At 36.1% G+C, this 13,056-nt stretch overlaps 1 protein-coding gene across 2 annotated transcripts in view; it reads left to right on the forward strand.

Moving 5' to 3' along the window:
• Positions 1–6,381: 6,381 nt before the first annotated feature.
• Positions 6,382–13,056, forward strand: part of COL2A1 (collagen type II alpha 1 chain) — a 54,546-nt gene continuing 47,871 nt past the window's right edge. The window contains exons 1-7 of one of the 2 annotated variants that reach the window (XM_063428204.1): positions 6,382–6,671; positions 9,750–9,962; positions 11,285–11,301; positions 11,708–11,740; positions 11,849–11,881; positions 11,973–12,026; positions 12,152–12,244. In XM_063428204.1, the coding sequence (XP_063284274.1) occupies positions 6,578–6,671; positions 9,750–9,962; positions 11,285–11,301; positions 11,708–11,740; positions 11,849–11,881; positions 11,973–12,026; positions 12,152–12,244 (537 nt within the window). In that variant the 5' untranslated portion in view covers positions 6,382–6,577. The remainder of the gene's footprint in view (positions 6,672–9,749; positions 9,963–11,284; positions 11,302–11,707; positions 11,741–11,848; positions 11,882–11,972; positions 12,027–12,151; positions 12,245–13,056) is intronic. The other variant, XM_063428211.1, reaches the window with a different exon arrangement.

A 13,056-nucleotide genomic window follows, 5' to 3' on the forward strand; every position in this document is an offset into this window, starting at 1 on the left:
AAATGGCAATAATAATAATAATAATAATAGTAGAGTCTTTAAAATTTTATTTTATTTATCTATTTTTGTCACATCTACTGTATCTGAAAAAAACGTTTACTTTTATACAAACATTTCAGACAATGGTTTTGCAACACTTTTTTGTCTCATGAACTGGAAATGTTTCCAAGTTGGCCATTTCATCCTAAATAGTGACAGTCAGCTTTTGCAGTTTAATGAACAAACCCCTAAATGTGCTTATAACCTGCAAGCAACACAGTTTCATGATTTGCCTTACTGTGCCAAATGCTACTAAAATCATGATGTAATGATGTCCTTTAACTGGAGTTTTGGAATTCTCAAGGAGAACTATAAATGCCCTTTTGTGTAGAATGTATGCCATGGGCCTCAAGCTGTAAAGCCTACTTCCTAAAGATAACACCATTTGAATGTGAGCCGTTCCCTCATCAATTTTTTGCTCAGGTAAGTCAAACACATTTTCTCTGCTACTTAGATTTTTTTGCTTACCCATTGTACAGCACTAAATAATATGTTGCTTTTTAAATCATAATAATAGTATAGAGCCATTTAAATCAAAATGGTTCCTTCATTTCAGCTAGATATAAGTTATGACTACAAGTGGATACAAAACAAATACAAATGTGAGTGTCAGTGAAAAACTAAAAAAAAAAAAAAAAAAGAGGACATTTATACTCAGATTGTAAGTGTTGAAGCTCATGAAGTATCAGATACCTTCATTACAAAGAGGACTGTAGGGCTGTAAGCCATGCTAGTTCAGGGTCCGTTTTATGACATCATAATGCATGCAGTGCAATGGGGTGTGGGTGGTTTAAAGAAGTAAATCTTTACCTATACCAGTGAGGGCAATTGGTTAAATGTTCAGGTAATAGTGAAATTGCCTAGAGAACCAAACAGCTCTCATTAGGAAAAGGTCAGAATAAGGCAGCAGTGAAACTAATGAACAAAGGGCCCAGGTGCACGATTGTTTTTGGCCCCATAATGCTCCATGCAATTAATCTCTAATTCCACAAAAATGTCCTCACCCCCATGCCAGTTCACTCTCCTGTCACTCACTCCCTCCCTCCCCAATTGAGACAGCCATAGTTCACTGACAATTAGTCATGCCCATTATCAAGTTTGCCCCATTTTCCTGCCAACTAACCATCTCCCTTCTTGGGTCAGATTGGCACAGTCCCCTACCAATTAACTCCCATCCTCCTCTAAATAGGTGGTCATATATGCCTCTTTCAGGTAACCCCTACCTTCCCCCAAACAGATCTTCTCATTGTCCTTGCTATCCACACACTGTGGAAGGGCCCAATACTGACTGCTAAAGTGCTGGGATCTGTCATATTTCTGCCCTCACTGCCTGGGAGACCTCTCGGTCCCTGACTGAACAGATCCAACTGGTGACAGTAGGGCACTTTCCAGTGATAAAAAAGCACGCACAAAATGCACACACCAAGCAGCAAACAGACACACGTTCACACACCAAACAGCTCCCAGACACACTCCATGCACCCACATTCCAAGTAGTACACGGAGATATACTGTTGGCAGGCACCCTCCATGCAGTTCACAGACACACCCCAATCTATGCAGTTCAGACACATCCATGCAGTACACAGACAGACTCCATAAAGTACATATGAAAGCAGAAAACCTGGACACACATAGTAATGTCCAGCTACCACTTGTATCACTTCCCGAATAGGCTCTGCCTTTAAACTATTACAACATGTGCCCAAGTTTTCTGTTTTCATTTGGATTGCTGGGAACTAACCACTCCCTACTTTGGTGCACCATTGTTCTAGGTATCCTGGCACTGAGCATGTGCAGCCCCATTTTGGAATACTAATTCATGAAGTACGTAGACACGCTCCATGAAGTATGCAGACACCCTCCATAAGGTTTACTGGCACACCTCATGCAGTTCACAGACACACCACGTTCTTCCCAGCCAGACATCAAGCCCCAATCCTACTCCATTTCATCTGGGTTTTCACACAGGTTGACTTACTCAGCCACCACAGTGGAGGGTTCCTCCCTGTGCTGCAGGCCAAAGGCTACACCCAGAGCTGGATGAATAAATTGCTTCCTCCATCATTCCATGAGGAAAGCAGTCTGTATGTTGGAGTGAGAAAGGGCAAGGCTAGATGGCAGATGGAGGCAGCAACTGACTCAGAATCCATTGCTTCCTGCCACTTATGGGACCTTGCCTGATAGTAATAGGAAACCTGGATGCACATTCATCTCATCACCTCAGCTCAACTCTGCTGGAGCCCTTACTGCTCTTCCTCCCATGATGGGTAGCCAAGAGTGGGCCCAGTGCCGGTGTATCTGCTGTACTTGCAGTAGTTCTACCCCGGGAACATGATATTTTAGGGATGTCTAGTGTTATTTTTACATCTCAAACTAAACAAAAAAAAATGTTTTCATTGAAATCCTATTTCTTTTATTTAAGTATAATTTTTTTTTTTATGTTCTTTATTTTAATAGACATTCTTAACGTACAAGGGTGAACAAGCAGCAATTCACAGTGTTCCAAGGGTGGACAAAAGGTTTGAAGCATACAATGACTTTGGTACAGTTGACATTCGTCCGTTCATCTTGAGGCAGAGAGAATAGGTCGTGGAGGAATGGATGGTACAAATGGCCATGCTGGGGTTAGAAGTATAAATTTCTTTAAGCCTGCCTGCCTGCATTTAGACAGCTGCATACACTTACGATACTCACAAACACAATACATTACAAGCAGAGCAGAAATCTGCACATACATACATTTATACATATACAGGTGCCAAGTATGAAGATGTCTTCTTTCGATGATTTTAGGAATGCAATCTCCAGTTAATAAATGCATTAGCTAACTTTATCTGCCTTTTTTTGCATTGGGGAGCATGGGTCCCCTTAGAATGTTGTGCCTATGGGCTCCTGACATGTAACTTGGAGACTTTTCCCAGTGTGGCTATTTTAGCCTTCAATTTAAAACTCGCCTGAAGAATTAACCTTTATACTAGATTTATTTTTACAGACTGCTTTACTATCTTTCTTTTATAAAACGGAATCTAGAGGTATATGATTAATTATGTAGCCAAGTTTAATTTGTGATCATGATAGAATTAGATTCTGGATACTTATGGAAATAGCCCTACGTTTCCTAGTCCCTTAGGTTATAAACGTTAAAACTCTATCATACTTCTATATAGGAGCTTGCCATAGCCATCTGACCTTGCAGATGTCACTGGTAACAACTTTAAAAAAAGAGCAAGTCATCCAAAATGAACAATTTAGTCTATGTTGTTGTTGGCTCCCAAGGAAATTGGCATAATTCATAGTTGCCAACAGATATGTTTTTCTTGAGACAGTCCCAACATTTGGGCTCATTTATCTGCAAAAATAGGTTCTGGTATCTGTCCCAAATTGGGTCAGCAGTTGCAGTTTGTGATTGGTATAACTATGCAACAGAAATCCCAACCTTAACAGCTGGGCTAAGTTCAACGTTACATGCTCCATGTAATGCTGGTCCCAGAGGGGATATGTTGGAATGTGTTGATTAAAAGTTTTGCCAGTAACGAGATTGTGCCCATTTATGTCACTAACACGCTTTTGACGTTGCCCTGACCCCCTGCCTACCCACTTCTGGCTGTTCATAATTTATAATCCCATACCATTTTTCTCAGGAAACATAAATGTATAAATGGTTACCCCATTATGTGTTCTCTCTGACAAAATGGTGTGGTGTGGTTTTTAGAAATAGATGGTTCATTATGTTGGCCAATAAAGCTTTGCACAATTTTTTTTGTTTGTTTGTTTGTTGTTGTTTTTTTTTTGCATTTTATCAACATTTTCTGAAATTATAAATGGTAATACTCCACTACAAATAATTAATATCTTTTCTGAATTTTAAATTCTTTTTTTTTTTTTTTTAATGGATGGTAATAGTAGGTTGCATATTTTGCTCCCTCTCATTTTGTAGTTGCAACTGCAAGATAAAGCAAAGTAGAAGAAATGTTACTAAATTTCCAATTGCTTATATGTAGACAGAGGGGAAATTTAAGTGCTCTAGAAAAGTGAATTATCCCAATCATGACATTTTTTGTATGTGGCATTTAGAAAAACAAACTGTAATACATTTTTTTTTTTAATTGACCTTGCCTTTTATAAACATGTTAATAATTTTGTTTTATGTTTCCAAATAAGGGGTTAACTAGAAGCAAAGTGCAAACAACTTGCTGACTTTATATGCTTTGTGGAGAAACCTCAGAGAAAATAGTAATAACTACTGTATATTACTGAATGCACTTAGAAAGTGCTACATTCCCTTCAGCACTGGACAGAAACAAACTCACAAGAGGCTCAGTGGAGAAGGGGTTAAATAGAATTTTATTGAGATTAGTCAGAACAGAAGCAATCCAAGTATTCCTGAAAGGTGGCAGTGATTGGCTGAAAGTCTCTAATTGTAATTGGTTTAAACCAACCACACCTATAGATTTCTGTCACCCAATCAACTATGCAAAGGAAATGAATTCCTATTGGTGTCCCTTTATTACACATAATATGTTAATTTCCATCTCAGCTGAATTAAACCTCCACCCATGAAATGTGGGTGTTAACTTTCATGTAATAATCTAATTTAGTAAAAACATCCAATACACAGGAGACTGGGGGGGGGGGGGGGGGGGGGGACTGTCCCATTCATTTAATAAGCATTTTCATTTTCTTCTTGATACTTGAATTTAAAAAATCAAATAAAAAAAAAAATCAAATATTTATCAAAATAAATCAAAATGTAATAAAAATACAAATGTTTTAAAAAAATAAAAATAAAATAAAATAATAATATTGGTAGTCTGACAATGCCATAAATTATATATTGTGCAATTATGTGCAGAATGCTATTAATGCTTTTTTGATCACCACACATTACTTACCCGATACAGAGGAACAAGTTTGTATAAAGTCATCCACAGAATAAATATTGAGTAAATATGTTCAGCTTTGGACAGAGAGAGGTTCAGTAAACTTTATGACAGTGAATGCAGATGTCCTTTGGACGATCTAATAAAAAAAAATATCTATCTATCTATCTATCTATCTATCTATCTATACACACACACACACACATATATATCTTGGAGAATAAGATATCTATATCTTGGACAATAAGAAAACATGTAAAATAAATAAATCCCTCCCTTGCAGCACTTAGAGCCCAAAAGGGAAAGAGAGACATAGCTCCTATTGAACAGGACCACCTAGTCAGCCAGACATTAGTCTGAAAAGCAAATCATTCTTAATTATTCTCTTTATAAGTATCTTTCTTAAATAAATATAACTGCATTTTAAAACTCTCTTCTGTCAATCCTCTATGCTGTACAACATTCTAAAATCGTTTAATGTCATATAAAATGTATAGGACAGATACAAGTTTAACCCTTTCCTAGCAATACCTTTTGACACACAGGATTAAAATTACTTTTTTTTTTTCCTTCTTCACAAAGCTGTACATTCACACGTGAAAATAGACACTAAAGATTCTGACAGGCTTGATAGGTAGATGGAAAGACAGGATAAATCATAAAAAAAATAAAAAAAATATCAAGGTTAAGTGGGGATGCCTGATATTTTGTATCTTAAGGTGATATGTTCCGAGATGCAAATATCTTTTGCTGCAGGGTATCAAGATGATTCATTTATCCTTTAGAAAGCAGATGGAGAAGACAGATAAACAATAATAAAAAATTACATGAGAGATTAAGTTTAAAGAAAAAAAAAAGAAAAAAGAAAAAAAAAGTCTGGAAAATGTGTTCTGCAAAAACAAAACAAAACAAAAAAGCAAAGGTTACAAGAAAATAGAAAACACACATACTGTGCCCTGAGCCTTTTTAAAAGTGTCCGGGAAGCAGTTGAGAAAGTTGGACAGATCCACATCCATTAACTCACAAGAGCCGTATGAACCTTGAAGACCCCTGAATATCCACTCTCATAGACTAAACTTTCTGGCTTACCAGAGCTCCCCAGCAAAAACTCCTCTGCAGACTCACTTTTGTATAAGAAACCTGCTTAAGCAAATTGCTTTTTTTTTTTCCTTGCTTCATACTAAATGGTGGTACTTTTTTTTTTCCTTGACAGGGGGAATGAAAGAGTTTAGGTGATGGGTTGGGGGAGGGATGAGAGTGGGTAGGAGTGATTGGGACAGTGGGAGGGGAGGGAGAGAGGGGACAGAGAGTGGCAAGGAAGGCAGGGGAGACCCTAATAGGGAAGGAGGGGTCTGCTGCAATGGATAGAGGGTAGAGAGGAGTGGATGGGGGCTCAGATTTCAGCTCTGCTGGGGGCAGGGGAGGACTGAGATGTGGGCATATACGTTGACTTGAAGGCACTCAGGAGTATAACTTCAGTACCTTGGCCCAGAGCAGATAGTACTAAGTTTCTGCTGGGGCCTGGTACTGGATTCTCCTTTTTTACCCCTGAAGTCGGCTGCATGAAGAGAAGATAACTTTTGGGCACAGCCAACTTCCTCCCTCCCTCCTCTTTACTTCTTCCCACAAGTTTTCTGCATGTCTAACATTTAGACATGTTCAGCTTTGTGGATTCAAGGACTCTAGTGCTCATTGCAGCCACCCAAGTCATATTATTAGCGGTTGTACGATGCCAAGATGAAGATATCCGTAAGTTGCATTTTTCTTCTAACTCTCTCACTATCTCTGTATATACAGTGTTTTTTATTTTTTTATTTTTTTTTTAATATATATACATATATGAATGTAATGCTTATCTCTCATTTTCAGTGGTTATTAGAACACCTGCAAACTTTTTTTTTTTAAATGTACTTGCTGCTTTCCAGCAGTGAAAGGGGTTAATCCACCCAGATTTGTAAAGTGTGTTAATGCATTTGTAGGAATGAAATGACCTGCCAGTGATGTAAAAATGTGTTAATGTGGATACTGACAGCAGAGTCACATCTGTAAATGCTGCAGAAAAGCAATCTAGTCAAAGCACTTGCATCTTTGTAAACTTGGCAGCCACAGTGCAGGCAGTCAGTGTGGTATTTAAATATGCTATTGTCTTCAGAAAAATGTGCTACTGTCCCAGAATAAAATGAACTGTTTAGTGTAGGTTGAGAGCTGCATTCTATTAGACAAACATTCTAACGTTTTAATGAAGCATGACTGTATTACATACACAGGATAGTTACATACTGATGATGCATATTGTGATTAATTTATTGCAGATCAAGGTCACACAAGCACCTTAAATTGAAAGTCTAGTTTTTTTTTTTTTGCTTTGTTTGTTTTTGTCAAGCTAATCCTATCCTTTGTGAGGCAGCTGAAATAACAATAAAATAGAATTTTAATGACAGCGGGCTGTTTTAGACGTTGAAATTCCTACCCTTCCAGCAAGGGCTAAAAATTTCAAGACATGAAATAGGCTACTGTGTACACTTAGAGAAAGTACAGCCATTTACGTCTATTGATGGCAAAAATAAGTATTTATTTAAAAAAAAAAAAAATAACCTTTTGAGGGGGGAATTTGATTTTGCAAGAAAAACATTTCTAACAGAGACTTCAAGGTCAAATGCCTAGGACCAAACTTCTGGAATAAAAGGGAATCATGACATGTCACACATGTCATGTGTCCTTAAGGGGTTAAGGGAACCTCATTATAAACTAAAACAAAATCTTAAAATTGATGACCCTTCCAGAAAATATCATTTTTAGTTCAGCATTAATTACAAATGGCCATCCAATATACATTTTTAGAAATATAAAGAAAATAAAAGGAATATAGAAGCGTACTAAGTAGGCTAGTTTGTGTTGATATATTTATATTTTCATAGGTGTGAATGTGTGTATGCGTCCAGAACATCTTTAATCTGATTAATATTTTAATTAACCTGATTTTACCGCAATAGTAAAAAGGTTTTTTTTTTCAATTATCTGTTAAAAACACTGGCAAAATATAGTGGAATATATGAGAAAACACCTGGCTCTTATGTAGGCTGGGCAGTTCCTCTAGATAATGCTGGAAGCTTTCTTTCTTAGCAGAAATTTTTTAACTTGCTTGGACAAGTCCCCAATTGTATAAATTCCTCTCTGAACCTTTTTAAGTGTTCACATACTACAGATTGTAAATCCATTGAAAAAGTAGCAAGGAAAAGGTCCGTTTCTTTGAATCTCTGCCATTATATGTGTTGGAAGAGATATTCCATTCCAAAAAAACAGCTCTAATTCTGAAATTCTCATCTGCAGAAATGGAATGTGTAAAATATTCAAAGACTGATCATTCTGAAAGCATTTATAGACTAAACGTTCTTGACTCGACGTATGCAAACCTTTCTACTTCACACTTTTTAGAGACTTAGTAAAGATTGTCTAAATTGTCTTTAATTGAGTCAGAAATCAGATTTGCTTCAAATGTGCAAATGGTAGAGGCCTTGCGTGTTTTAAATGGGCCCCATTTGTCCGATAAGTATCATCCTGTCTGGTGTTAGTAAACCACAGGAGATGAACCTTTTTCATGATGGGCGCTTGCAAAGATTGGGTTAAAAATGGGTTAATTTTAATCTCACTGAATATTATATTGGTTGTTAGATAGGAAATTCTTTTAAACAACTGCTCTATGTTCTCCATAATATTGCTTTGAGCTGGATTAGGTATTTACACTGCTATATTTGTAAATTTGGTTAAAATCAACATTTGTGGCCTTGTTTAAAGGCCCCAATTGAGAATTGTGATGGTTTATTTGCACTGGGAGGATTGGCAGCAATGGTTTCCAGATGGAGTTGAAATGCTGCCCATATTTATTTAAACTGGCCCCTGACAGTGAAATGTGAATTGAGACCTCTGTTTATTCCACAAAAAGGGCCATTCATTAAGGGTCCTCTGGGCTACCCAACTACAAGCTTGGGACCCAAAGGGAGCTGTGCAGTCTAACGAGGACCTCTGCTTATAATGGATGCTATTTTATGCCAATATACTTTATATAAAATAATTTATTTTGCTTTTATTTATTATTATAATTTTTTTGTGACACAATTTTGAATGTTTCATTTTATTACATTATTCATCCATTCTTCATTTTATATTTTATATTATTTTTTTTTCCTTCAAATAATTGTATTAACAGTAATTACTTTTAATTACTTTTCCACAGCTTTCAAAACTAATCACACTAAACAATTAGCTTCATCAAGAAGAAGCTTATTCCAAAAGATTTGCTATAGCTACTAGATGACCTCAGAGAAACCCAACGTTATTATCCCGCCTTAGTTCATGTTATGATATTATATTACAACTTCCTAAAGTTCCAGCCAACATATATTAAGTTAAAACACCCTCCCTCTTACCTTCACCAATGTAGTCCCTACAATACTACAATGTCTAAACTTATATCCCCTTCATCTCTTTGGTTCAACACTGCCCTCATCTGGAGATGTATAATAATGCATTTTATTACATGGTAAATAATATGCATAATCTTAATATTATATAGAATACATATTTTTTGTATGCTAATTTCAGTTTCTCATCTTATGTTTTGAATATTAAGCATGGCTTCAATCCCAACACCATTAAAACTGTGTGATAGATAGAGATGACATTTTTAAATATGTTTTTGAAATATGTTGAAAATAGCAGATTTTTATAATAATATTTCATAAATGTGTTTTTTTTTCTTATTTCCCCGGCTTCATCTCTTTTGCTGCTTCCAACTTCCTTTTTTAACTCCTTTACCACTTGGTACAGTGGACGTAGGGAGCTGCGTACAGGATGGGCAGAGATATAGTGATAAAGATGTTTGGAAGCCAGAACCCTGCCAGATCTGTGTTTGTGACACAGGGAATATTCTCTGCGATGAAATAATCTGCGAGGAAAATAAAGACTGCCCCAATGCTGAGATCCCCTTCGGAGAATGCTGCCCCATCTGCCCAACCGAGCAGTCTTCCGCTTCCAGTGATCGTAATTTATTTATTTCTGATCCATAAATAAATTACTTGAGCATGCCTATGGAGAATCTACCTTCCTCTAACAGATAGATCATCCATAGGTCTCTGCTGCAATTAAAAAGGTTGCCTCTTGTATAATTTTCTCCATATAGTGCTTTGGACCACATTACATCCATTTTGAGATAAATATATGTGAGATCAAAGCCTTGACAGCTCCTGCTTAAGTATAGAGTCAAAGGAGTAGATCAAGGATCTATATATATATATTTTTAGCGTTGTGGTTGAAGTCTCACAACTAATCTTTAGTGGTTTCTGGTTTGGCAGGCAAATTCTGAACATTCTAAAATTGACTTGGTTAAATATAAAAAGAACATTAAGTAGATCATTGATTTCTTTTAACCTACAACAAAAAAAAAATTGTGTCAGAGATAGGTGGTCCCATGTGCCCCACTGCCTGTGATTGATGGTGACGAGAGTGGCCCCTTGGCTAGTGATTGGACACAAATTTTTCTATTCCAATATAAATGACTAAAGTTTAAAGCATAAACTGAGGCACCCTTTTTAATAATTTACCAGCACAGGTTGCATTGTAATTGCAAGCAACATTTATGTTTGATTACAAGCCAGTGTTGGTAATAAAAGGCTGTTGCATTATTTTTTTTCCTTAATGTTTGTTTAACAGTTCTAAATGTGGCTTTAACATCTGTTGTCTTCATCGTCCTTGGCTGTCCTGTAACTAACAAAGTGTTACCAATACCTTCAGTCTGACTGCTGACATATGAAGCAGTAAACTCAGTCTTCAGATTGCAATACAGGAGTTATTCTTTCATTTTATTTCTAAATGATTAATTTGCTGATTTGCACTTGTTAGCATTTTCACTTCTGGAAATGGAAGAAAACAGATATGCCCTATATGCCTATGCAATAAGACAGCATATTAATGTGTGTAAGCAGTTAAAGAAACTCAATGTGGTTTAATCGTTTATCATTTTGGTGAGTTGACAGCTGAGTTACAAAACATAAACAGTAAACTTAAAATTAAAATACAAAACAGTTATTTTTCCAATTTCACTACATAGATATTTCAGAGCTCTTTTCAGCTTCCCAAAACATAAATCACTGTTTGCTGGACAAAGCTCCAATTCAATTATTCCTACAGTCATTTCTTGAAAGGAGGTTAAATTGAACTGAAGATAGCCATTTGTGTGTTGTCCAACTCGTCTGTTCTGTTTTGTTTAGTGTGTCTATGTCTGTACATCAAATCATGTCCATGTCACACTTTGTTGACATATTTATACCGATATCTAACTGTCCTTATTTTTCTTTTATAAATAGGGCAAGGAGGCCCCAAGGTAAATCATTTTATTAACTATAATTTGTGATGGAACAGATATTATATTTATACTTTTTGAATGTAATTCTCAGACATTTAATTACACTAAATTTTATGTTTACCATTATGCTCTAATTAAAGCTGTTACCATAGTAAAACTGTGTTACTATCTTTACAGTTAAGGTTACGCCTTAAGCTACGTATTATTTTGGCTCCTAAACTGCACACAGATGTAGAGCCAAGAATTAGAGCAACATTAACAGTCTCATGGAAACTGATGATGTAAAGTCACATCTTGCAGACCATCAGTTGTATCATTTAGAAGGAAATGTAACAATTTCAATACAAGCACCTCTTTATTGTACTGTAAAAGTCATTTTTAGAAGACTCCTTATTGATTGTTCCCTCTGTGTTTGATTTACTAGGGGCAGAAAGGTGAACCTGGCGATATTAAAGATGTAAGTGTTCTATCCTATAAGATGATCTTTTAGTTAGTTTAGTAATAAAAATAAAACAGTGCTTTGATAAAGATTACTCAAAATGTACTATTTGTTTTCTTTTCACAGGTTTTAGGACCAAAAGGACCTCCTGGACCACAGGTAAAGGATATATATGTGTAATGGTTATATATTCATCGATATTATTGTTTATTATTTAAGCTAATTAAATTGCAATTTTGCTGGTTTTAAGGGACCTTCAGGTGAACAAGGACCAAGAGGCGATCGTGGAGACAAAGGAGAAAAAGTAAGTTAAAAACAAAGAAATCAATTATTAAGAAGTAAACTAATAAAGTATGTCCTTTTCTACGGACACGGTGACTTATAAGACATGAAAACAATGTAATTGAGTTCATCTTGTTTCCCATTTAGGGTGCTCCCGGACCACGTGGAAGAGATGGCGAACCTGGAACTCCTGGAAACCCAGGACCACCTGGACCTCCTGGACCCCATGGCCTCGGCGGAGTAAGTAGAAATAATTCTGACACCCAGCCTTTGCCACTGTTCATATTACAGCTTCATACTGACCGTAGCAGTTTGCTTTAGCTCTTAGAAGTCAGCTCCTGAGCTGAAAGCCTTCACTGTTACAAAGTAACTCACAACAGTCATCCTTTGTAATCACACAGTTTGTTTGCATTCCTCTGACACAAAATATCTCCTCAGTGCAGCCACATTTTTTTTTTTTTTTTACTTCTTTGGCCTTTATACAAGCAAATGATTGTCCCATTTCAGAACCCCCGAAAAAAGTACCATATGCACGAACGTATATAAAAAAAATGTAATAAAAAAAAAAATGAGTAATCCATCTACTTATGTTTCTAAATAATTTCTAAATCATTATTGTGCATCTTTTGCAAAACTTTAAATTCAAACCATCCTTCTCTCCATACATCACTCTCTGAACTAAATGTGCATGTGCAGCTTTAGGTGATGGTAATCTATGTAATTTGATGTTACCATGGCAACCATTTACCAGCACAGGACCTGACTATATAGTTAGACATTTGATATCACATTCAAGCTCCCTGACTTAAAAGGGTCATTCTACACTTTTATCTAAAATTGAGAAATAATTTAATCACAATGTCTGGTTGTATTTTTAATTTACATGGAAAACGTAATTCTCACAAAATCACAATTTTCACATACAGGTTACGTGGAACAGACAGGTTATTTATGCAATAACAAGATTTCCAAGCAGATATATAAAAAAATAGAGTAATGTGTGAGTTATGATGCACATTGTTTTTCACACTATAAGTATTGTCATGAATAGA

This window comes from Pelobates fuscus, chromosome 1, assembly GCF_036172605.1.
Source record: "Pelobates fuscus isolate aPelFus1 chromosome 1, aPelFus1.pri, whole genome shotgun sequence".
Classification (NCBI taxonomy): domain Eukaryota; kingdom Metazoa; phylum Chordata; class Amphibia; order Anura; family Pelobatidae; genus Pelobates; species Pelobates fuscus.